At 54.0% G+C, this 25,706-nt stretch overlaps 1 protein-coding gene and 1 long non-coding RNA gene across 5 annotated transcripts; both read right to left on the reverse strand.

Moving 5' to 3' along the window:
- Window positions 1-800: 800 nt before the first annotated feature.
- Window positions 801-12,272, reverse strand: DENND6B (DENN domain containing 6B). Of its 3 annotated transcripts, none has more exons than XM_079142668.1 (20): window positions 12,027-12,272; window positions 6,447-6,485; window positions 6,329-6,371; window positions 5,703-5,815; window positions 5,118-5,198; window positions 4,498-4,603; window positions 4,298-4,377; window positions 4,157-4,219; window positions 3,867-3,922; window positions 3,130-3,252; window positions 2,956-3,051; window positions 2,763-2,857; window positions 2,563-2,628; window positions 2,241-2,305; window positions 2,050-2,139; window positions 1,925-1,978; window positions 1,486-1,595; window positions 1,298-1,387; window positions 1,136-1,210; window positions 801-1,058 (listed from the first exon to the last, which is right to left on the reverse strand). In XM_079142668.1, exons 1-19 carry the CDS (start codon window positions 12,201-12,203, stop codon window positions 1,153-1,155), a joined length of 1,605 nt encoding a protein of 534 aa, XP_078998794.1. In that variant the 5' UTR covers window positions 12,204-12,272; the 3' UTR covers window positions 801-1,058; window positions 1,136-1,152. The 3 variants fall into 3 exon arrangements, with proteins under 3 accessions (XP_078998794.1, XP_078998793.1, XP_078998795.1); XM_079142667.1 differs by having other exon boundaries at window positions 1,298-1,400; window positions 12,027-12,271; XM_079142669.1 differs by lacking the exon at window positions 12,027-12,272 and adding an exon at window positions 6,705-7,398 and having other exon boundaries at window positions 1,298-1,400.
- Window positions 12,273-12,544: 272 nt separating this feature from the next.
- Window positions 12,545-15,040, reverse strand: LOC306660977. 2 transcript variants are annotated; one of them, XR_013763806.1, is made up of 4 exons: window positions 14,719-15,040; window positions 13,346-13,452; window positions 12,890-12,976; window positions 12,545-12,676 (listed from the first exon to the last, which is right to left on the reverse strand). It is a non-coding gene; the product is annotated as an uncharacterized lncRNA (long non-coding RNA). The 2 variants fall into 2 exon arrangements; XR_013763805.1 differs by lacking the exon at window positions 13,346-13,452.
- Window positions 15,041-25,706: the final 10,666 nt, after the last annotated feature.

Consider the following 25,706-nt stretch of genomic DNA (forward strand, 5'->3'; position numbering starts at 1 on the left):
ACCCTGTGCTGGGCGGTGAGACACTGCTCCTCACCTGACCAGGTCTGGCGGTGGTGCATGAAGGGAGTGCCAAGATGCAGGGGTGGGACCTCAGAAAGGCACCTTGGAGGCAACCTCACCTCTGCCAAGGAGGTCAGCTGTACCCCCGGCAAGGTCAGGCTGGAGCCCAAAGCCCCTCAGACTCTGTGGCAGGGGTGGACACAAGGGGCAGCTGGGCACACTGCTGTTAGGTGCCTGGGTGGAAAGCACGGAGTCGGACTCCCAGAGAGTTCTGTTCCTTGTCTTTGAGGTTGGCATGGACCCCAGGCCTCGTGTGTGCTAGGCAGCTGGTCCATTACTTAGCTGCGATCCAGCCCCCAGTGGGGTGCTTTAGAGAGGAAGTCGGAGCTGTGCTGGGGTCCCGTGAGCCGGGCCCTCATTTCCCTTGATTCCCCCACCCCAATAAACCACAGCCCCAGGCAGGCAGGGGACAGGTCCTCAAATGACAAAACCACCTCTGCCCTCAAGTGGCTGACTGTGGGCAAGGTGCCCTTCTTGTCCCCAGGCAGGGCAGGGGTGGACAGGTGGTGAGGGGAGAGGCCCACCGCCGTCCTAGGCACGGCAGCCTGCTGAGGTTAAAGGGCACCTCGAACATGGGGTATGGGCAGATGGGCACCAGGAGGGGTGGGCAGTGGGTGCGCCCACATCTCAATCCCCCTCCCCCTTCCCTCTGGCCATGGCCCGTGGAGGGCAGGTGGGGCCCAGGAGGGGGCAAGCCTTTGCCAGCACACAATCCCCCAAGTCAGGGACCAGGCTGTGGCTCCAAATGTCGCATTTACTGCCGGGAAAAAGGTGGTGTGAGTAGGGGCCGCAGCCTGGGAGGGGGCCAAGCTGGGAGCTCAGGCTTGGCTGAGGGCCACTCCAGGGTGGAGGGGCCTTGGCAGCCAGGTCCTGTCCTAGGGAGGGCACAGGACAGCCTGCAGGTCGTTGGGCAGGGAGCCGATGACCGTCTCAATGTAGAGCTGGGCCCGCTGCAATGTCACCTCCTTCACAGGCAGCTGGTGGCTCTGTGCCCGCACCTGCAGGGCAGCGGTGTCAGGGGCAGGTGCACCCTCCTGGTGGAGAGGTGGCGGCTGGGCAGGACAGGGTGTCTCACCAGCTTCTCCCGAAGTTTCAGGACCAGGTCCACCACTTCCACCTCCGACTTGTCCTGCATCCAGGTCTCGATGTTCTGATGGGCATTTCAGGTTCTCCGTTACTGAGGTCCCCTCCCTGCCCTGGATGTGGGCCCATCCTCCCACCCCTGGGCCTCCCTCACCGCCTCACAAATCGCCTCCAGGTGCAGCGCTTCCAATCTCTGGGCCATCTCTTTGTGCCGCTGCCGGTACCAGCCGTCAAAATGGGGTGACTTGAAAAACCGCCTGAGGGTGGTGAGCGGCAGCAGCTGTGGGCTGATCCAGTGTGCCAAGCATGGCCACAGGCAGCCCATGTCCACCATCTACCCACCTGTAGAGGCCCAGCCAGTCACCCTTGAGGATGCAGGTGAGCTGGGGTCCTGCATGCTCCAGGCTGCGCAGGAAGTCCTCCTGACGGAAGGGGCGGATCTGGGGAGGGGTCTGAAACAGGGGCCAGGTGAGCTGGGTGCTTGGGGAGCACAGCCCTGCAGGGCCTGCATGGTGGGGGATGGGAGCCTCCTCACAGGACATGTCAGATCCCTGACAGCCCTTCCTAGGCAGAAGCCCCTCCAGGGGTGGTCAGACCCCCTCCTGTGGTCTCCCTATTTCTCCACCCTGCAAGGGACACCTGACAGACACAGGGAGACCTTGATCTTGACTTCTGTACCAGTTCCCACCCCACCTCTGCTCCATGTGGACACCTACTCCAACCTTCCCTCCTCTGGGAAGGGGACAAAATCTACCATCCCCAGACCCCCCTGGACTCCCACCTTCCAGGGTGTAATGCTCTTCTGCAGTGGCATGAGGCTGGCCATGTAGTGTTCCTGGGGGTGGGAGGGGAGTGAGCCTGGGGGCACGGTGCCCCCATGGCCATCCCCTCCTGCCCCAGCCTCACCAGGGGGATGATGAAGCTCTGTGTGAGCTCCAGGAGGTGCCGCCTCAGCAGGGCGCTCTGCACGTCCCATGACCGCTTCTTCTGCACACCCTGCAGGAAGGAGGCGGGGGCTGAGCCCTGAGGCAGCTGAAGCCCATGGGGCCTCCACAGCACAACAGTCCCCTGCGTCCAGCGCCTCCTAGCACCCGCACCTTGAGCAGCCGTTTGAGCAGTGACTTGTCCCGGTGCAGGTGGGCTGTGTACGAGGTGTAGAGGCCTGGTGGGAAGACAGAGCTGCAGCTGTCCTTCCGCCCTTCAGGGACATCCCCCAATTCTCCTGCAACCCCTGCACACCCGACCCCACCCCACCCCAGCCTCTATGAGGTCACAGAGGAGAGTATTCTCCCACCTCACCCCTGTGAAGCCTCTGAGTGGAAGGAGAGGAGGGGTCGGGAGGCCTGGCTGTCCCACCACGGGACCGCCAGTGTGAAACTGGACCCCACACAGCAGAGGGACTCCAGCCAGGGCACAGACCTGGCTTGGTGTCGAGAGTCTTCAGTCTTGAGGGCTTTTTCAGCTTGACCTGCTTAGGAAGGTCCCCTGCGAGACATGTGCGGTGGCCAGGCCTCAGTGCCCAGAGCTCTGGCCAGAGATCTTAGGGTTCAGACCTCTGCAAGTCCCAACCTGGGTGAGGCTTCCGAGTTCCCTACCTGGACCTCCCCAGGACCCCTCACCTGACATCTTGGGCTCCCCGATTCGGAGAACATGGGGCCAGTGCTGGAGTGTTTTGATAAAGAAAGGGTTTGTGACTCCCAGGACCACGTTTGGTCTAGAGAGAGAGAGAGAGAGAGAGAGAGAGAGGAGAGAGAAGAGGCAGAGAAAGTTCCAGGGGAGGCAGCTGGACCAGTTGGGAGGATGTGCACTTACGGGGCTTGGGTGCGAGTGGTGAGCTCCTTGAATTCGCTATCGTGGATGGTGAAGTAGGGGCGGAAGTCGCAGCAGAACTTGAGGGGCTGCAGGCAGCTACAGGAGAGGGACAGCAGGAAACAAGTGAGGGGCAGCCTGGCCCGGCCAGAATGGTCCAGGGCGTGAGGCACATACCTGGTCAGGGCCAGTACCATCTCTGAGGACACATCAGGTGAAGGTGCCAGGACCACCAAGGGCTCCCCAAGGAGCATGAGCTCCCACAGCGTCTGCACGTGGGTCAGCACGGGCTGGAAGCACCTGGGGCCAAGCAGTGACAGTTGGAGAGGTCGGGGGGGCTGAGGCTCCCTGACCCCTGCTCCCCCTATTTCCTCCAGGAGGCTGGGGAGCTCTCTTTTGCAAAGGGTGGGCTAAGCTCGGGCACTACCCCAGTGGCCAGATGGTGGTGGGGACGTGAAGATGTAAGAGTGTGCTCTGACTGACCAAGCGAGGTCTGGCCCTGGGAATGGGGAACTCAACCGAGACTGACTCCGTCTGAGGGCTGGCAATTCTGTAGCAGCCCTGAAACCCAGCAGGGGCCTCCCTGCTAGACTCCCACTGTCTCACAATGGGTACTCCTCACACACCAAACCTGCAGCTCTGATTCCTGCTGGGTCAACCAGGGGCCAGGATGGTCTCAAAGCCCAGGTCTAGACTTGCTGAGAGAAGCAGAGAGGGGCACCCTCAGGCAGCAAATGTCTCCCAACAGTCTCTCTGGGCTTCTGCCTTCTGGAACCTTCCTGTCTACTGTGCCCATTTTCTGTGGGCACAGGTTTCCTCTTTTGCACAAGTCTCCCTTGCAGAACTGTCCAAAGGATCACTCGAGATGAGTAGCCCCCGCCAGGCAGCAGTGTGCAGCACCCCACAGGGCTCACCTGAACAGGTCTAACTCATGGACACTGGAAAGGACCACTGGGGCTGGCAGCAGATTCTGAGAAGTAGAAGGAGGGTGGGTAAGGGCTGAGGTGGAACCCTGCACTGGAGGAGAGGCCACAGCCGCTGCCCTGTGGCCATGGCCTCTCCTAGTATAAGGAGCAGGAGAAGCTTCCAGCTCTACCCTTTGCCTGGGGTTGGCCACCCCCAGGGTGGGCTGGGGGATGGCAATACCACTCTGGCCTGGGAGCAGGGTTCAACAAAGCCCAGGTCCCCTGGCCCCAGCCCTCACCTCTTGGTCACACGGCTTTGGAGGCTTGGATTCCAGTTTGTCCACCCGGGAGGGGATGCGCACCTGGGAAGGAAGGAGAGGTTGCCAGAGGGAGCAGGTGTCTCCATGCACTTGTGCGCTCACTCTTCAACAGGTCCTCACCTGGATGACGACGCCCATGACAGGTAGGTTCAGGGTCTGCCCAGGCATGGGGGCTGGCCATTGGTCAATCTCATTACAAACTGTGGACACAGGGAGCCAATGTCAGGAGGTCTCCCCAAGCAGAATCTGTGTGCTAAGGCCCACCAGGGGCTGCAGCTGAGACAAGGAGACTGTGCTGTCCATGCCTGATAGTCACTCACCTGCTTCCAGGCAGGGAGCCAGTTTGTCAAAGTACTCAGGGGCAATCAGGCTCAGCAGCGACTGGAACAGCCGGACAAAAGGCAGGCGGGACACCAGTACCAAAGACTGTAGTGACACGAGGATCAGAGGACACCCAGCTACTCAGGGCCTGTGGGACCCTGGAGCCAGGGCTACACAGAGTTCGCACAGGGTAGCACATCCCAATTCATAGGACAGCTGCCCTGAACCAGCCAGATTCAGATTCCAGGGTTATTAGGGGAAAACTCAGTGCCTCCCAAATGGGGTGGATAAACCCCCAGATGACAGCTGGGTGGGGTGGGAGTCCAGCCCTTCAAAAGGGAAATGAGAGGTGAGCAAGATTCAGGAATGATCTCCCCAAGGGGCCAAGCAGCTTTTGCCTCAGTGCCTGAATTCAGAAGTGAAGCTGTCTTAGCCCTGAGAGTGTGATGGGGCCAGAGCAAGGAGGACCCGGGAGGTCCTGAGCCTGGAGACAGGACAAGGAGAGGCTGCAGAAGGGTGAGCCCTTCCGGGGGACTGGGACTCCTACCCCATGCCACAGCCTTCTTGCTGCCTGCCAGTCCCCCTTCTCCATGGCCCCCCAGAGTGACCCGCAGCTCACCTTCTGGAAGTAGCCCCTCCTCACAGAGCTGTCCTTCACCTGCCTGAAGTACACATAGCCAAGGTAGTGTGCTGGCTCTCTCTGGAAGGAGCATGGTGTGAGTCAGGCCCCACCCAGGCCAGCTGGCTAGGCCAGGGCCAGGGATGGCCAGAAATAGGGCAGGGAGGAAGGAGCTGGAGGATGCAGGGGCTCCCAGAGGGGCTGTCCCTGCACTCTGGGGCCAGTCCCCTAGTTACCAAAGTGGAGGCCTACCAGAGCCAGGGCTGGGGTTCCTTGGCTCCGAAGTAGGCAACACCACTCCAGGGAACACATCAGCTGACCTAGGCTCAGGGACCTGCACCCCTCTGCCCAGGGTCATGCCCTGTCCAACCACGTGGAGGTCCAGTCCCCCAGGCAGGATGCAAGGAGGTGCTCCAGGGACCCAGGTGAGTGCCCAGAAGAGCTGGGCCCACCCCCAGTGGAGGCTGGGACCTGAGTGGGCAGGATGAGCAGTAGTTGGTGACCCCACAGATGAGCCTGCTTTGGTCAGCCAGGACCTTCTCGGGGAAAGAGGGAGGAGCAGGCCAGAGGCAGCCCCCTGCTTACCTGCAGTGCCACGGGGGCCCCTCCATTGTAGGGCCTGTCATCTGCATGCCAGGGGCTCCTCTGCCCTCCACACTGGCGCATCCGGAAGCTGAACTGAGTGTCCCCAAGGCAGCCTGCAAAGGGGCAGTCCCGCCCATGCAGGTCAGGGTGGGGCTTCTCCTGCTCCCACAGGAGAGGGGGCCAGGGACCAGAACCCTGCAGGGCTGGTCTCTGCTGGCATAAATGCCCTGGAGGGGAAGCCCAGTTTGAGGGATCTGTTTCCCAGTGGACCCCCGTCCTGATACTGCACGACCCTCACCTAAGTGTCCTGCACTGAACATAGTACCTCTGTAACCTTCAGTTTCCCTGGGAGGCCAGTTCAGCCTGCCTGCGACATACCAGGCACCTGACGAGGACCTCAGGTGGCGATCAGTCTGCTGGTGCCTCTGCCCAGACTCATCTTTCTATGTGAGTCTGGGGAAGCTGGCTGCCTGGCTACAGCATGGGCTCTGGTCCATCACTGCAGTGCCCTACGTTCTATTGGCAGCCTTGATCTCTCTGGCCTGGTCCCCATCTGCACCCTTCTTTGCCCATCTCCTCCCCTTTCCAGAGCCAGGGTCCAGTCCAGGAAGGGTGGGGCCACCTACCTGAGTGGGAGTCAGGAAATGACAGGTAGCAGATGCTGCTTTTCTGAAACACAGAGCCTGGTGGTGAGAGCCAGCTCATTCCTGGGGGATGTCCACTCCCAAGAGGGTCAGGACCTACCTCCTTGTCTGTGAGCTGGAAGCCGCTGGGGTATACCAGCTGCAGGGGAAGACAGAGCACTGTGTGGCACCACTGGCATCAGCTGAGGTGACCTGTCCAGCTACTGTGGCCATCTCTCCGTCTGGACCTCTTCTGCCTTCCAGCGTCCCTCTGGCTCCCCATGCACTGTCTTCTGATTGGACCTCCCAGCTCCTTGCTGATCCTCATCCTCCCTCACCTCCAGCTCCACCCACTCCCCTTCCAGTTCAGGCTTCTCACCGTCTACTTCCTGGGTCCCTCAGCATGAGGCCAGCACAACTGGATCAGTTCATTCCTCCTGCTCAGACCGTGGTGGGGCCTCCCTGCATCTCCCAGCTCTGAGCTGGTTTTCCACAGCACCAGGAGGGCAGTTTTGGAGCTCACTTGTCTGGAGCTGACATGCAAGTCTTCTACCTCCCTCAACACTGCCCCAGGCCTCAGGCCCTGCCACCTCTTCTTGGGTTTGCTCAGAAGTCATCTGACCCAGCAGCAACCCACCCCATGACGGCAGTTTCCTGCTAGGCCCTCTCTACCTACCCAACCAATCACCTTCACCTGCTCTCCCCAACCTGGGCCTGTGCCCCACCTCTGAATGATGAGCTGGACAAGTTCTATGCCCCAAAGAATGGATGGACTAAATAAGCTTTGAATGTTCTAGACACAGGGTGTGCTCTGGAGGCAGCAGGCTGTGCAGGTATAGTCAGGAGCCAGGTCCAGCAGCTCAGGCACTGGCAAGATCAGAGTAAGTTTCCCTGTAGGATGCTCAAAAGGCAGGGGCCCTGACTGGGTGCAGTGGTACATTCCTGTAATCCCAGCTCCTCAGGAGGCTGAGACAGGAGGATCAGAGGCCAGGCTGGGAAACTTAGCGAGACTTTGTCTTAAAAAAATAAAAAGGAAGGCTGGGGATATAGTTCAGTTCATAAAGTGCTTGCCTGTCAAGCACAAGGCCCTGGGTTCAATCCCTAGCACCCTCTGCAAAAAAAAAAAAAAAAAAGAATATGTATTCTTTGAATCTGGGGATATAGCTCCATCGGTAGAGTGCTTCTTTTCATGCACAAAGCCCTGGGTTCAATTCCTGGCACCACCAAAAATAAAAATAAAAAGGGGGTCTGGGGTTGCCTAGTGTGTGTGAGGCACTAAGTTTAATTCTCAGCACCCATATAAATAAATAAAAAGAAGTCCATTGACAGCTAAAATATATGTGTGTGTGTGTGTGTGTGTGTGTGTGTGTGTGTGTGTATTTAAAAAAAAAAGAAAGCAGAGGTGTGGCTCCGGGGTAGTGGCCCTGGGTTTCATCCTTAGTACCAAGGGGGATAAAAATAAGGCAGGAGCTCTTGTGGTCTCCTGGGCTGGCTCTCCTAGGAAGCAGCTGTGCCTAGAGCCTGGGGTCTTTGTCCATGGTTCCCTTCTCACTGATGGCCCCATGTCTGTCTGCGTGAGGAGTTGTTTAGGCTGACCAAGGTCGCTCTACGCCGGGGTGTGCTGAACCCTGAGACCGGTGAGTTGCTGTGCCCGCACAGCCTGCTCCGTTGAGCAGTGTCGCTTTCTGAGGGTTTGGTCTGGGCTTGGGGCCACATGCATTTTGTGTCTTCAGTTGTGTGCTAAGTCTCTTACAGGCAGAGACTTCAGTATGAAAACATATTGGTGAAGCCAAGATAGGTAGGTGTGATGGTTAATGTCAACTGCCAATTAGACTGCATCAAGGAAAACACAGAAAGGTGGTAAAGCATACTTTTGTGTGTGTCTGCAAAGATGTCTCCAGAGGAGACAGTGTGAGTCTGTGGACTAACTGGGGAAGGTCTGCCCTCAGTGTAGGCAAGCACATCAGTCAGGTGGGGGCTCAGACTGAGAAAGCAGAGGAAAGGCAATTTCCTGACTCTCCTGGAGCTGGATACTCTTTTTCTCCTGGCTTGGGACCAGAACTTCAAGTTCTCCAGCCTCTGGACTCCAGGACTTACAGCAGAGTCAGCCCCGCTCTAGCCTTTGGCCTGGGGCTAAGAGATACACCACCAGCTTCCCTGGTTCTAAGGCCTTCAGACTTGTACTGAGCCATGCTACCAGTTTCCCAGTTACCAGTCTCCAGATTACACACAGCCTCCTTTGGGACTTCTTGGCCTCCATAATCCCAGAAGCCAATTCCTCGAAAAAAATCCCCTTCATCCATGCACCTACCACACTGGTTCTGTCTCTCCGAAGCACCCTAATACTTCGAGATCGTGACCTTGGAGGGCAGTGTGGTCAAGGAGGTGTTAGCCAGGCTTGCTCCAAGGATGGTCATGGAAAGGCAGTGGGTGAGAAGGCAAGGGGGCTGGGCCTACAGCGTGCCTCCAGGCCCTTCCACGAGCGGCAGGACCCACAGGACTACACAGGCTGAACTTGAACCTGCTCCGAGAAGGGCCAAGGACAGCCCCCAAAGGGCCTATTTTTTTTCCCCCCAAGGTCTGGGTCTATACCTAGTTTGATAGTCGTAGGAGTCGTGCAGAATCTGAAGAGGCCACCTTGCCTCTGAGCTCTGTGTCCATGTCCAGGAGCCCTTCTAGAACAACTGACCAGGAAATTCATGTTCATGGGTTTACATGATCCAGGTAAGCCTTGAGCTAAGTGCTCGAGGTAAGTTGAGTCATATCAAACCAAACCAGGGACAAATGGAACAAGCCCTCAGAGAAAGGAATATCCCCAGGTCAAGATTTGCTCTGCCCAGGGATTCCTTCAGCATTTTGTCCTTTTAGACTGCACAGGCCACTGCTCCTGGTCACTTAGAACTTTGCTTGGAGAAGGTAACTCCAGGCAGTGGTTCTCAAAGTATGATATGCAACGCTAGGAGTCCACACTCTCATCTTCTGTTTCCAGAGGCTATGAAGTGCGTCTCCTGGGAAACTCACTGCAGGAGTGATATGAGAATCTAGCAGTCCTCTATTCAGCCAGACACCAAAAAAATTTGTGAAAACTTCAAATGAAGCTGGGCATGGCTTGTGAGACTGAGGCAGGAGGACCTCAAGTTCAAGTCCAGGCACAGCAACTTAGTGAGACACTGTTTTAAAATACAAATGAGCTGGGGATGTGGCCCAGTGGTTAAGGTCCCCTGTGTTCAATCCCTGGTACCAAAAAAAAAAAAAAAATGATACCTCTCTTTGCATTCGATTGTTTAGGAAAACATGGTCATTGTCATAAATAACATATTACATCAATACATAAGATGTTTTGGGTTGGGTTGGTTTTTGTTTTGTCTTCTTTTGTTTTTTAATTAGGGGCTGAACTCAGGGCCTTGCACTACTTTATACCCACTTCCTTTTATTTTGAGAAAGTCTTTCTAAATTGCCCAGGCTGGCCTCAAAACTTGTAATCCTCCTGTCTCAGCCTCCAGAATAGCTGAGATTACAGTCATGTGAGATTACACTACTGTGCCTGGTAGTGTGTTTTTTCCTAAGTTAATCACTTAAAAAATTTTTTGTGGCTGGGGAGATAGCTCAGTTGGTAGAGTGCTTGTCTTGCAAGCACAAGGCCCTGGGTTCGATCCCCAACACCGCAAAAAAAAAAAAAAAAAAAATTTTTGTTTAATTTCTAGTGTAATAAGCATTGATAGATATGATCCATACCAACAAAAGACTCTCTGGTGTCCTCAATAATTTTTAAGACTGTAAAGGGATCCTAAGACTATGCAATAGGGACTCCTGCCCCAAAAGGTATGGCCAACACAGTGGAAGGGCTCCTTGGGCACTCTGGTCACAAGGCACCCCAGAAGCCTCTCCTGTGAGCTGGGAGACTGAGGTGAGTTTTCAGGGGCTGTGGTGGCAGTGCCAGGACCTTTCTTCATCTCACCTGCACTTCATAGTCACCCCCATGACTCTGTTCACTCTTCCCTCAAGCTAACCCCAACCCTTGCACACAGGCTCCAGCATGCCCTTCCGCATGGGACTCCCATCTAGAGGTGCTGAGCTGGGTCCTGTAAGCACTACAGGTCCAGAACCCCTTGTTCTCTGCCTCTAGCAGAGGGTGAACTCCTATAGGGCAAGAGCCTGTCTTCTTGTTTATTTACATGTCCCCCATGTAAATAAACAAGGACCCCCCTCAGCACCTGTAGGTGGGAGTCCCACTGCAAGGCCTGGTCAATGGCTGAGTCAGGGGTCTGCACCAGGTCTGATGGTCATAGGATCTTGCTGCACCTGAGGAGACCACCTCATGCAGCTGTTCAGTACTGGATTACTGAATGACTGAATCAGTGGATAGCACGTGCTTTCGAGGATCAAGTTAGCTTTCTGAGGGCAGGGTTACCTGGAACAGTTCCCCTCCTCCACCTGGCTGCCTCTGTCTGATCCTCCAAGACTAAGCTGAGCTCCTTCAGTATCCCTGCACCAAGCATGGTCCTGGACTTCACAATACTCAGTCAGGCTGAGTTGGGAGTACAAGACATGTGCTCCCTGGAAGTCAGAAGGATTCATTCTTCCCAATTTCCAGGGGAGGAATAACAGACAAGAGGCAAAACTCGTCAAGGAGTCACGTGGCCCAGTCGCCCCCATGGACTGACTGCCAGGGTTCTGCAGGTTCAGCTAACCCCAGGGTCCAGGTGGACTGCTGCAGAGCATTTCAGAGGTGGGCTTAGGTCTCGAACACCCACCCCTCAGCTGTGCAGCAGAAAATGCTTTACCAATACTTGCTCAGAATTAGCTTTCATAGTGGCTACATCTTAGAAAAGTAAATGTGAGAATGCTTTTAAAAAAGTCCTCACTTGGGGGGCTGGGGAGATATCTCCGTCAGTAGAGTGCCTGCCTTGCAAGCACAAGGCCCTGGGTTCGATCCCCATCACCCCCCCAAAAAAAAAAAAAAAAAAAAAGTCCTCACTTGGGAAACAATTTGGGCAACAGTAGGCGGTCTCTGCAGTTCAGGGCAAATCACCTCATCTCTCTGTACCCTGGTTCTTTCCTCAAGGGGTGCCCTTAGGGAAAGGAGGGAGGGGAGATGTGAGGGTGTACCACTGTGGGTTTGCAAAGTCAAGTTCTACCTCCCACTTGCCTTCCTGTTCCTGGGGAGCCCTCCTGGAGCCCTGAGGAAGGGACTCCCTTTCAGGAGCAGGTTAACAGGCTGAAAGGAGAAAGGAGTTAGGAGAGGGAGGAGGATGCTATATTCTTTGGAGGGAGTAGAAGTCAGCCTAAGGGTAAAATGTGAGCAAAGGGGATCCTAAGAGAGCACTGGGCCAAGCAGGAGGGCCAAACAGGAGGGCCAAGCAGTGAGACCTGCCTGCAGAGGGCGGGGAACGGGGGAGTAAGGGCGAGGACCTACAGGACGGAGGGGCGTGGCGTGGGCCTGAGGGGCGTGGCCTGAGGGGTTCGGAGGAGGGGAGGGAGCGAGGGAGGGGGCGGAGCGGAATAGAGAGAGGCGCGGGGGAGGGATGGGAGAGGGCAGGGAGGAAGGGGCGAAGGGGCGGAGCCGGAGGGAGGCTGGCGGGATGGGGGAGGGGAAGGGCCGCCGGAGCGGGGACTCGGAGCGGGGACTCGGGGCGGGGACTCGGGGCGGGGCGGGGGACCAGAGGGCGGAGGAGGAGGGGCGCCGCCCGCGTCCGCTCACCTCCAGCGCCTGGCCCAGCTCCAGATCGAAGGTGACCACGCACACGCACTCCAGCCAGGCGGAGAAGCGCGCCCAGGGCGCCGCTGGGGTCCTCGTCGCGCGGCTCCCGGACGTGGGCCCGGCCGCACCGAGCCCGCCGCCAGCCCGCCGAGGCCCTGCGCCCGCCCGCGCCTCCATGGTGGCGGATCTCTCGGCCGCGCGTTGCGGGGGAACGCGGGCGCTCGCCCGGCCCGCCTCGGAGCAGTCGAGCGGCCTCCGCGGGCCAGAGCGGCCTGTCGCGGCCGTGCGCGCCCCCTGGCGCGGGAGGAGCGCCCCAGCGAGACCGGCGGCGGCCGCCCGCAGGCCGACTCGGGCACGCAGGCCTGGCCGCAGTAGCAGCCCCACGTCTGCAGAGGCTTCTTCACGCAGCGGGCACCGTGGGAACGTCAGTGGCGTTCGGCCTCCGGCCATGCCCGAAGCACTCGGCACTGGAAAAGAAATCCATGGCCTATTCTTTTTTTTTTTTTTTTTTTTTACAGGACACGTTTTGATTCATTGTACACAAATGGAGTACAACTTTTCTTTTCTATGGTTGTACTCAGTGTAGACGCACACCAGGCCCATTCTTCTCTTTTTTTTTTCTCGGTCCTCTGGCTTTTACTTGCTTTGACCTACAAGTGATGCACGTACAGTTAGTTCATCAGGCAAAATTAGCCACATGAACCCAACCAGGGAAATGTGGGCATATGACCATTAAGTGAGTCGCAAAATTGACCCTTATTACCATAGTTCATAGAACTCAGGATGCCATTATTCTATGAATAACTAAGAAAACTGCCAGCAACTGCATAGCCATTGTTACTGAACCACACCCATTTGCCCACCTGAAGTATGCCAATCGCTGAAAGGGCAGGTTTAAGATTTTATTAAGGAGGTCGCCAAGTGTGTAGATGGGGGAGCAAGCCTCATACCTCTCTTGCACAGAAAAGAGTGGGGGTTTCAGGGGTTGAGATGGTAGGGAAAAGAGATTGGAGATTAGGACATATTCAATAATTTGTGTGTATATGATCAAACTTCGTCAATTATTACCATCGACCCACGCCAGAGGTGTTACTAGTACCTCCAAAGATGGTGATGTTTCCTTCTTTGGCAGTATTGGAGGTTAGACCCAGGGCCTTGCACATGCTAGGCAGGCGCTGAACCACTAAGGGGCATCCTCAGCCATTCCATTTATTTTGAGACATGGTCTCACCAAGGTCTCACCTAGGCTGGTCTGCAATTTGGGATGAACCTGCCTCAATCTTCTGAATAGCTGGGATTACAGACATGAGCAACCATACCTTAAAACTGGTGATTTTTGTAGTATCCTAAAAGCAAGTAACTCAGAAGGTAAAGGAACCAAGAAGATGAAGGGGCTGAGAGTGTAGCTCTGTGGAAGATGGCTCGCCTAGCATTAGTTCAAAGGAAAAGAAAAAATAAAAGCAAATGAAGTGGGTTAAGTCTAGAAAGTTATTCAGGTTTTCCCTTGGCATCATAATGAGCTAATCAAATGTTTAGGAAATATTCTATTAGAAAATGTTCTAACATACAGAAAAGATGACTATGGCCATCCATTACTGCATAAAATCTACATCTATAGTTACTACATTGTTATTTCCTTTTTATTCCGTGTGTTAATCCATCAGTCTGTCTTGTTTTCAGATGAGTTTCAAGAGAGTTTGCAGACATTTGTATGTGTGCCCTTAAGTGCTTCAGTGTGTGTGTTTATTATTAACTAGTATTTGTTTTCAGTTATTTTCTTCTAGGTAAAATGCATGATTTTGTCGGGGGGGGGGTACTGGGGATTGAATCAAGGGTACTTCACCACTGAGCTTCATATCTAGCTCCTTTTGTTTAAGACAAGTTCTGACTAAGTTGCCCAACCTGCCTCAGCCTCCGGAGTCACTGGAATTATATACATGGGCCACCATACCAACAGAATGCATGAATCTTAAATGGACCATTCATTGCATTTTGACAAATGAACATGTGTAACCTGAAGCTCTAGCAAGATACAAAACACTATGCTGGGCATGGTGGCACATGGCTGTAATCCCAGTGACTAGGGAGGCGGAAGCAGGAAGATCACAAGTTCAAGGCCAACTTCAGCAATTTAGCAAGGTCCTGAGCAAGTTAGTGAGACACTGTCTCAGAATAAAAACAAAAGATACAGAGCATTACCATCACTCTGGAAAGGTCCCTGGCGCCTCTTTCCAGTCTCTATACCCAGTACCCCACCATTCTGATTTTTTGCACTATAGATTATTTTACCATCTACTAGGACTTAGAAGATGAAGTCCTTTTCCCTTCTCAACTACTCCGGGAGCAGTGGCTTATGGTGCAGATGTGGTTAATCCAAGATCACACCACACCAACCAATCCTGAAAATGGCACAGAAATGGCATCAAGAAACCCCAATCACAAAAGACATGAATCTCTTAATGGGGTAGACTCCAAGTTCCTGAGAAATATGCATTTTGCAAGAAGCACAACAAGAAGGGTCTGAAAAGATGCAGGTAAACAACACCAAGGCCATGAGTGCGCATGCCGAGGCTATCAAGGCCCTGGTAAAGCCTGAGGAGGTTAAGCCCAAGATGCCAAAGGGTGCCAGCCACAAGCTCGATCCCCTTGCCTTGCTTGCCTGCCCTACCATGGGAAGCATGCTAATGCCTACATGGTCAGGGAGTGAAGGCTCTGTTGGCCAAAGGCCCAAGCCCAAGCCCAAGCCAAGACCCAGGCTGCAACTCCAGCTCCATTATCGGCTCGGGCTCCTATTCCCACTCCAAAGGGTGCTCACGTCCCTGCAGAGGCTCCACAGTGGCTGGGCTGGGGCTCAGTGGGAGCTTGCCTAGCACGTGTGAGGCACTGGGTTCGATTCTCAGCACCACGTAAGATAAACAAAGGTGCATCAACATCTAAAAAAATATTTTTAAAAGGCTCCATAGTAAAACCTCTGTGAATAAATAAATCCAGAGGCAGGGAGAAAAAATGGAACTATACAACTAAATCAAATTCCATGCTGCACATATGAGTTTGTCAGGATGACCCAACTACTATGTATAACTATAAAGCTTTAATTTTTTTTTTTTTTTTTTTTTGGGTGCTGGGGATTGAACCCAGGGTCCTGTGCTTGCAAGGCAAGCACTTTACCAACTGAGCTATCTCCCCAGCCCAAGCTCTAATTAAAAAAAAAAAAAAAAAGGAGCCATATAGCAGGTAATCTTTGGTGTGTGACTTTTATTCACCATGTTTTCAGATTCATCCATTTTGTGGTGCATTTCATTAGCTCATTTCTGTGTACTGCTCTGTAACCTTCCACTTTGTGAATGTTCCACAGATTGTTCATTCTTCTGTTGATGGACATCTGAACCCTTTCAGTTTGGGGTGATGATAAATAAAATTGCTGTGAACTCCTGTACAAGTGTTTGTGGAGTACATCTTCATTTCTCCTGAGAAACCTGGGAATCAAATTGCTGAGGCATAGCCCAAAACAGTCATACATTTTTTATCCTTTTCAACCAACAATATGTAAATTTTGTTTGCTATACGTTCTTGCCAACATTTGGCATTGTCTAGCTTCTTAATTGTAGCCAGTCTATTGGTGGGTAGTGGTATCTTGTGTTTTTATTTGAATTTCCCTGATAACAACAAATGGTGTTAGGCATTTTGTGTGTGTGCTTATTGCATGCAGTTGAAAGAATATCCTTATTTCAGAGTTAAACCTGTGAATTAATGATATCTTAAAGTCAATGAAATATACATACCCACCCCCAGTTCCATTGTATCTTTTTTTCAGTCAGTCCCTGCCACACATCCAGCCCAGGCATCTATTTTTTAATTACTTAATTCAATTTATTTATGTATATTTTTTAGTTGTAGATGGACACCATACATTTATTTTACTTATTTATTTTTATGCAGTGCTGAGGATTGCATAAAAATGCCTACAGTTGCCAGGCAAGTGCTCTGCCACTGAGTCACAACCCCAGCCTGCCCTCCCAGGCATCTGTTGATCTGCACTGGCTCTATAGTTTTGCCTTTTCTCTAAAATGTCACATAAATGACATAAATGGAATGTCCAGTGTGGCAGACCACGTGATAACCTCCAAAGATGTTTGGAGGTTTGTCTTCCCATCACTGAGTTCTGAGAGTTTTTAAAAATATATATTTTGGCCTGTAGTCCCAGCTACTTGGGAGGGTAAGGCAGAAGGACATTTGAGCTCATAAGTTCAAGACCTGCTAAATGATGTAGCAAGACCACATCTCAAAAATAACAACAGAATAATTTTGGTGAAGCCTAATTGATCAACTTCTTTTCTTCATAAATTATGCTTTTGGGGCTGAGATTGTAGCTCAGTGGTAGAGTGCTTGCCTAGCATGTGTGAGGCACTGGGGTCAATTCTTAGCACCACATATAAATAATAAAATAAAGGTTCATCAACAACTAAAATATTAAAAATAAATAAAAAATAAATTATGTTTTGGTGTTATAGCTAAGTACGCCTGTAACCTAAGGTCCCTAATAATTTTGTGGTACTGGAGCTGGAACACAAGGCCTTGTGCATGCTAGGCAAGCAGTGTACCATTGAGCTATATCCCTATCCCTTTTAAAAAGTTTAAATTTTTTTTTGAGAAAAGTTCTTCCTAAACTGCCCAGTCTGACCCTTGAATTTGTGATCCTCTAACCTCAGCCAGGAAGGAGAGAGAGAGAGAGAGAGAAAGGGAAAAGGGGGGTAGATGTGAGAGCACTTTGAGACACGGTTTCCACTAAGTTGCTAAGGTTGGCCTTGAACTTGGAATCCTCTTGCCTCAGCCTCCTGAGTTTTGTGGGATTACAGGTGTGTGTCACTGTGCCTAGCTATCAAATGTCTCTTGTGCAGCTATTGTTCTTGACACTCCTGGTTTATGCATGTGCATTTGGTACTGGGGAGTGGATCCAGGGATGTTTAACCACTGAGCCACATCCTCGGTCCTTTTTTTTTTATTTTTTTATTTTATATATTTATTTTTTCACATAAGGGAGTTTATTAAGCAAACAGAGTGTCTCCTTGCAGGGTAACTGAGAAAATGAGAGGAAAAGAAAGAGAATGAGAAAGGGCGCACACTGGAGAGAGTGTGAAAGCCAGGAGGCTAGAGAAAGTGAGGAAGAGAGAAAGATGAGGAAAGATGGCCGGGTAGCTACAGTAAAGCAATTGAATTTTTATTTTTTACTTTGACACAGGGCCTGGAAGAGTTGCTGAGACAGGCCTTGAATTGTGATCCTCCTACCTCAGCCTTCCAGTTGCTGGGATCACAGGCATGCACCACTATGCTGGGCTCTGCTCTGATCTTTTTTGTTCTCTATTCTATTAATTTATTATACAACATTAACTGAGTTTCGAGTGAAAAACCTTTTCTATTTATTTATTTATTTTTGGTGCTGGGGATTGAACCTAGGGACCCTTAACTACTGAGTCACATCCCCAGCCCTTTTTTTATATTTTATTTAGAGACAGGGTCTCTCTAAGTTGCTTTAGGGCCTCACTAAGTTGCTGAGGCTAGCTTTGAACTCATGATCTTCCTGCCTCAGCCTCTGGAGACATTGGGATTAAAGGCGTGTGCTACTGTGCCTAGCGCTAAACCAATTTTGAATTCCTGAAATAAACTCCATTTGTCTTGGTGGATAATCCTTATTATATGTTGCTGAATTTTGTTCTGGAGATCTTTGTTCATTCCTGTAGAATTGAGTGAATTCTGGTGTCATTTCCTTTTAGCTTGAAGAACTTTCTTCAGAATTTCTACTGGGGTGGCTTTGCGTATTTGTTGTATCTGGGAATGTCTTTATCTTACCTTCATTTTTTTCATCTTCAATCTTTTATATTTTCTGAGTATAGAATTTGTTCATTTCCATGGCTATTTATTTATGTATTTATTGGTACTGGGGATCTAATCCAGGGGCACTTTACCATTGGGCTACATCCACATTCCTTTTTTTATACTTTATTTTGAGACAGGGTCTCACTAAGTTGCTGAGGCTGGCCTATACTTGTTATCGTCCTGTGTCTGTATGCCAAGTTGCTGGGATTATAATAAGTACGTGCCACCATGCCCAGCTTGCTAGGGCTTTCAAATCATTTATTTATTTATGTATTTATTTTTAAAAATATTTCTTAGTTGTCAATGGATGTTTATTTTATTTATTTAAACGTGGTGCTGAGAATTGAACCCAGTGCCTCACACATGCCAGGCAAGCACTCTACTACTGAGCCACAACCCCAATCCTATTTATTTATTTTGGGTGCTGGGGATTGAACCCAGGGCTTTGTGCTTGCAAGGCAAGCGCTCTACCAACTGAGCTATATCCCCAGCCCCCCTATTTATTTTTAATGTAGGACACTGGGACAAAAAACCACCAGCTGCCCAAAATTATTTAAAAAAAAAGAAAGAAAAGAAAGAAAGAAAACAGGACTAGTCCTGTTCTGATGGTGCTCCAGAGGCAGCATGGATTTTACATCGCAGCTTTGCTTTTTCCATTTATTGGTAAATAATTTGATATTTGACATCCTTAGTGATAGAGTTCATTTTCTTTGATCCTTCGGTGTCTGAAATATCTGGCTTTGTTCTAGCCATTCTCTGTATGCTGTAAGGTGGTTCAAGAACTATACTACCAACTATCTTGTGACCAATTATAGAAACAAATAATGTATCAGTTTTGCACATGTTCCCATTCCTTGTTATATTATGTATCTACACATACTAATCACTTTTTCTCCTTTTCATTTAAAAAAGTACGTATTAACCTAACTTCACTGTTTAAGTGTTAACATAAGAGACTTTTCAGTGGGATAGCAACAGTGCTTTAGGAATGATCAGAATAGCCAGTGTTAGATATGATGCCTGTTGTGAGTATGCGCTCCCCATATCAGGGAAAGAATGAAGGTTTTCTGCCCTTGCAATAAAGACAAGCACTGTCGATGAAGATGCAGAGTTGCTTTGTTGCATGGAAGTACAAATCGTATGAAAATTATTTGGGGTCATCCTCCAAATCAGGCCTATTGCCAAAGTGGAGGTAGGGACGCCGATCTGAAGGAGTATTTTTGAGGCTACAGGGAGGGGTGGGTCATGCTGGAGCCCCTCATACCCCTAGCCCTTTACCTGTCAACTTGCCCAGATCAATTTAAAATAGCTTCTCCCACTTGCTTGACCGAAGAGATGGCCCCAGTGTCAAGTGGGTGAGGTCATGGGGCAGGAGTGGGCCCAGGCAGGGTTCCTCTTCTGACCTTGCCCCAGATAGTTGCTATCTTCCAGGCAGAGAGCACACAGTTGGCCTGTCCTGGACCCTCACTCTCCTCCACAGCAGGCCCCAGCTCTGAAAACACTCAGGTGGGGAGCTAGGATGACAGATCCCCCACCTCCTATTGGTTCTTGAACCTCCTTCCAGGGCTAGGCCTGGCCATCAAGCTGTATCCTCTGAAACACAATGCAAGCTCCCTGTTCCTCCAAGACAGCTTCACGCTGGTGTGCTGGCACTGTCCTCAGATTGGCAACTGGCTTAGGTCCCAGGCAGGGTCCAGCAGTGTGTGCAGAACAGCACACCCCTTACCTGCTGCTTTAGCCTCAGCACCCAGTTTGGGGCTGAGAAGCCTTTGCAATCACCTGTCCCAGAGATATATCCCCACAACTGGCATGGACTCAGTCACCAATGAGACAGACAGGCTGATGCAGCCCCACACAGGTGGCATGCTGGCTCGGGGGCCAGAGGCAGAGCAGAAGGCCACCTGGGAAGAGAGACCCTACCCTGCACAGGGACAGCAGGCTGGATTGATTCCAGCCAGGGAGCAGATGCCCCTGAAAGGCAGACCAGGCTTTTCCCTCCTTCTTCTTCTTTCTGAGGAGGATGCCCAGCTGGGGCAGCCTCAGTCACAGAGATCCGAGCTGGTCCCACATGGGAACTGCTGGCCAGCTGTACCAGAGGGGCCAGGCACTTGGGGCCCAGATGCAATGGAAGAGCTTGGGTTACACCTAAGGCTACACCACAGAGCCTCCCTTCCTCTCCTCAAGGCCCCAAGCCAGGACTCAGCTGGCACTAGAATGGGGAACTGCCAGGGTTTCAGAACCCCCGGGACCTCAGAGGCCAAGGAGGAGAGGATGTGGGCACTAAGCCCAGTCCTGCCCCCCAGGAGCCCTGATCTCAAACCAGGGTGAGCCCCTCATGGGTCTAGCCCATGGGAGCCCCCAGGGAGGCTGCCAGTCACAGGAGGGTCTGGGTGTGTGTGTGCGGAGGGGGCTGGGCAAGAGAGGCAGGAGCAGAGAGTGAAAAGGGACAGGAGACAGATCCCCCAGCTCCAGGTCTGGAGCAGGCTGGGTCCTCCTCAGTCACATCTTCACTGGGTACAGCAGATCTGTAGGTATCCATGAGCAGCCTGCTATCCCATTCCTGGCCACTCAGACTCCACCTTGGACCTGAATCCTGTCATGGAACAAAGTCAAAGAACTCCCATAGTGGGTGGGCAGTGTTGGGGGTAGGGCAGCAGGGCCTAGGCCAGCCCTCCAAACGTTGTCACCCAGAGAAGCCCAAGGGCCAGGCAGGCTTCTGAGCTGGGGACTGGCCTGGGGCCCCAACTGTCAATGGGGGAACCCAGGCCAGTGTAGTGTTGTTTGGGGGCAGGGGCAGAGAGGTTGTGGGCCCCATCCCACCCCAGGGCACAGGAAGTAGGAGCCTGTGTCACAGGATGTAAAATCCCAAAGGGGAAGAAGGCAGAGAAACTACATGTGACCTGGAAAGATGAAGAAAGCTAGGGGCCACTGCTCCCATGCTCCCCAGCCACCTGTGCCCCCCGCCACTCAATTACAGGCACTGCTCTGCCCTTCCCAGCCTATAATTAGTCAGAGGCCCAGCCCTATCCAACTGGCAGCCCCACCCCTAACATAAACAGCTATTACCCTCTGAGAACCTCCACCCCATCCAAGCACCCACTCCAAGACCCTGCATCTACTTCAAAGAAGGGAGGTCGAGGTCAGAGGGGAGGGGCACCCGGGCCCCTTCACAGGTTGACCAGAGCCCTCACTGACCAGGCCTGGTTTTGAGTTCTGATCAGCTCACTCATCCAGGCAGACTCTGGGCACAGGAGACCTTCAGCAGGGAAGAATACTCCCCACACCTGCGGTGGCAAGGCAGGAGGCAGGCTGCAGCAGGAGGGACTGAGGAGTGGCATAAGTAAGCACTTACTTACTTAGGAAGACAGCCCTCCAGGCCAAGGGCCTAGCATCCTGTGTGGTCCTGCCTATGGTAGAGGAGGGATGATGGCAAGGGAGGGTGCTGGAAGCGCTTTCCTCCTGTGTCAGGATACTTGTCCATGTCCAGTATCCTGAGAGCCATCGGCACTAGCCCCCAATATGTGGTACCAGGCAGAGGACAAGACATGGTAATGTTCCCAGAATGGCTGAAGTCCTGGTAGCCATGGGGTGTGTGCCATATGGACCCCTCCCCAGGATGCCAGCCCACCCAGTGCCTTCCATTCAGTCTGTTCTGCTTCACTTGCCTGGGCCAAGGCCAAGCCTTTGGGCTTCCTGCCTTGGGCCTCGGCTGCCCGCCGTCTCCCCAGTGTAGCTGCTGGGCACATGGCCTCCTAGGGAGCCTGTCAGCCTCCTGCCCCAGCAGCATCCCAGATGGCTCCTCACAGGGACCCACCTCTGGCTTCAGTCTCCCACCTGTGAGGTGACCTGAGGAGCACACATTCTCACGGGTAAGGGCTGGACTGCCCCTCAGGAAAGTGAGAGGATGTGAGGTTCAGCTGGAGGGAGCCCTCAGGGATGTGCCTTCCAGCCTGACCCCAGCCCTGCTGGGGATGTGTGACCTGCCCCAGGTGCATGCCTGAGCCTGGATCTGCAGGGTGCTCTCAGAGGCCCTGGTGTGTGGGTTATGGGGTGAGGGAGGTGCCCCTGGATGTGTCCAGGGCACCTCCTGCCCCATGGACTCCCTCAGAGAGGCCTAAGCCCACGCAAGGCTCAGCAGAGCTGGCTAGGGCCGACTGTGGGGCCTTCTCCAGCGACTGTGGGGCCTTCTCCAGCGCAAAGGTGACACATTCCCTCCCTCCCCACCCTGACCGGTCTGAGCAGCCTCCTCAGCAGGTGGTGGGGCTGCCCAGACTTGCCAGTCCCTCCCTCTTGAGGCTCTCAACCCACGGCCCGGAAGTGGATCCCTCTCCCACGGGTAGCTGTAGCCTCCCCCTTGAGTGGCTGGACACGGCTGGATAATCCAAAATAATTCCTTCTTGGCAGGCGGCCGGCGGGGGAGGGGGGACACACATTCCAAACCCTTGTTTTTCTCAGTAACTTCCCTCTGCTCTTGGGGCTAGGAGCCCCTAGCCAGACATCAGGCCTCTCTGACCTCGTAGGGGAGTTTGAGAGGTGGGGGTGGCTCAGAACTGCCAAGCCCACCTGCTTGTTCCTCAGTCTTCTCTAGTAATTTCTCTGCAACTCACTAGAGCTGGCATACCAAAAAACAGCCAGCATGCTGACCTCTACCTTCCTGGGAGTCTTCCCCTCGGAACCGGGGAAGGAAGGCTCCTCCCACCACACTCCCTGGGTGCCAGGGTGGGGTCAGCAGAGAGCCCCCTGTAGGTGTAGGTTGTTCCTGAAGAGGCTCAGCTTTAAAGCCCACAGCACACCGGCTTAAGTTGGAAATTAAAAGGGACCTCTCCAGGACAAGTTGAGGGCCCAGAGAATACTCCTGGCCCTGTAAGTTCCACCAGCTTTGGGGCCTAGCCTCATTCCCAGCCCTACTCCTGTCACTGCCATGGTGGCCACAGACAGAAACCTTGCTTCCTTCTCTCAGGAGCTGGGAAGAGGAGCCCAGTGACGTGGCAGGAAGCTCCAGGGCTCTTGAGCTCAGAGACCCCAGAGAAGGGAGACAGGACCCCCCCAAATCTTCTGAGCAGCCTGACCACGGGGGAGGGAGGGAAGGAGGGCCCATCCACAAGGGTTTCCTGCAGGAGAAGGGCCAACGGTGGGGCAAGGCCTAAGAGCCGAGCACCCTCCCCAAGTTCTAAGACTTCCTGGGTCCCAGGTGTCCACCCCAACACCACACCAGGAGCTGCGGAGGAGACCCTTCTGGGAGGCATAGGGCCTCACCGAGGGCTGAGTGTTGGTTCCTCCGTCCCGGGTCCCCTCCACCCTGGACCCTGCCCCAGGGGCGTTGGGGGCTTGCAGAGGCCTCACCGTGGGTCCAGCCCCTGAGGAAAGCCCGGCAGAGCCAGGTGTCTGCGCAGGTTTAACTGGGGGCTGGGGCCGCGGAGATTTCGCACAAGAGGCAAGGTCTGCCCGCCCCTGGTGCACGGATCTCGGCGACTGAGTACGGGCATGGGCGGAGAGGGGGTCGGAAACTGGACCCGGTCCGACACGGTTCGAGATGGCTGGGCTCCCGCCCGGCGGGGCCAGCCTCCGACGCCGGTCGCCGCAGGCCTCGCCGCCACCGGAGGCGCGTGGGGCGGGGCGGCTGCCCGGCCGGACCGGCCGCGGCGCAGGCCCGCGGCGCCTCGGCTGAGGGTACTGCCCGGGATCCCCGAACTCGGGCGCGGCAGGCCACAGCAGGGCGGCGCTGACGCGAAGCCCCGGGCCCAGCGCCACTCCCACGCAGGCCCTGTCCCCCAGCGCGGTACCTGCACGTCCGCCGGCGAGGCTCGATGGCGCCCGGGCCGCGCTCTGCGCTGCGCTTCGGACCGCGCTGCCATGGAGACGGGCCTTTGTGTGGCCGAGGAGGGGCCGGAGCGCGCGGGAGCCGCGGGCCCCGCCCCCGCCGGGGAGAAGCGAGGGAGGACCGGGAGAGGGGGCGGGGGCGGGGGGAGGGACGGGGGCGGCGGGGAGGGGGGAGGAGGGAGGAGGGAGGGCGGGGCGGGGCGGGGCGGGCCCGGTTCCCCTGCGCACCCCCGGCGCGCCCCCTGCCTCCGCGCCGGGCGGCTACTTTCGCAGGCCGAGTCAAGCGCAGGGTTCGCGCCTGCAGCACCGGGCCTGCCCTGCCGCTGTCCTGGGACAACTGGCGCCCGTACAGTCTCCTGGGCCTGGGCACCTTCCCGGGAGCGCCTGGGTCCACCGGAGGTGAGCCTCTGGCTTAGCACTAAAGAGTCACTCCGCCGGGCCAAAAGGTCCCAAGCATTCTGAGTGAGCGGGCAGCAGCAGCCCCCCCCCAGAAGGGAACAGGCCTGTCCCCATCCTACCATTTTGGGTCGGGGCTGCTGGACCTTGGCCCTCTACCAGGACCCACAGCCGCCCAGCCTCCTAGGGAAAGAGGGCATCTGGAAATGTCGCACAACTCACCCAGAGACCTTCATCTGTCTCCTTTCCGGGACCCTAAGAGGGACAGAAACTCTCCCTGGGGGTCCCATTTTGGGGGTTGACCCCCCCCCCCATGCCCTAGTCCTGATGCTCCTGGGATTCCCTAGATTTAGAAGGTGGAGATCTGATTCCCTCCGCACGGATGCTCCACTAGCAGATAGGGTTTGGGGCTCAAACCTAGCTTCCTCCACACTGTGACATCCCCTCTCTGGGGACTTGCCTCTCCTGGCAGATGATGTACTTCCTCTTCTCCCTTCCTCAGGCATCTCTTCCTCCTCTGGTCCCCCACCCTGGGGACCTGCCCCAATACTCATCCTCCCCCAGCTAGATAAAGCCATTACAGATCTGATTGGGAACCTGTCAATCATTAGTTCTTTCAGCATGTCTATCTTCCCTCAATCTCAAGCAGCCAGGCCCTGTCCAGCACACTCCTTCTCTCCTTGGGCCCTAAGACAACAGCCAACAAGACAGCCAACCATCCCCCACCAGAGTACCCCAAATATCAGGGCCTAATAGGGATTAAAATCTTTTATTTAAAATTAAAAAAAAAAAAAAAAACTGTCACAAAAAGGTCATTTTAATACAGAAGATGTGGAAAGGCCACTATCCCACACTGAGGGCATCTTGAAATAGAATACAGGAAGCTGGAGGGTAAAGAGCCATCCTTCCTGTCTGTCCCTGGAGCAGCCCTGCAGCATGACTTCCCCAATCCCTCCCCACAGGCCTACACAGAGCCCTCTCCAACTTTTTGGACTGGAGCTCCTACCCCTCCAGAGACCTTCCTCCACCTCCAGGGTATGCCTTTGGCCTGGTATGGAGGCAGGGCAGGTCCAGGACACTGCCTGGGACAAAGGCTGAGCCATTCAGACAGCTAAGCCATCCTGGGAGAGGAGGCAGCAAAACAGTATGGAGCTGGCAGGACCCAGCTGCTCAGACCCGCATTGGGCCATCTTGAACTGGGCACACTGAAGCCAGGTTTTTCATTTGTGTGCATGTGTGTGAGATACAGGGGATGATGCCAGGGTATCACGCATGCTAGGAACACACTCCAGCACCGAGTTACATTCTGAGTTCTTTAAAAAAAAAAAGTTTGAGACAGGGTCTAAGTTGCTAGGGTTGGCCTCCAACTTGTGATCCTCCTGAGCAGCTGGGATGAAAGGCATGTGCCACTGCACCTGGCTTTGAAGCAGGCCCTGATAGCAAAACCTCTACTGTCTGCTCAGTCCTATCTTATGGAGGCCAGCATTGCAGCTGGTCGCACAGGAAGGCAGCAGCATCTCTGAAAACCCCTTAGAGGCTGGCATCCCCATGCCACATAGCTAGGGGTATACTGCCTGGAACTGCACTAGG

Source organism: Sciurus vulgaris, assembly GCF_902686455.1.
Source record: "Sciurus vulgaris genome assembly, chromosome: 5".
Lineage (NCBI taxonomy): Eukaryota > Metazoa > Chordata > Mammalia > Rodentia > Sciuridae > Sciurus > Sciurus vulgaris.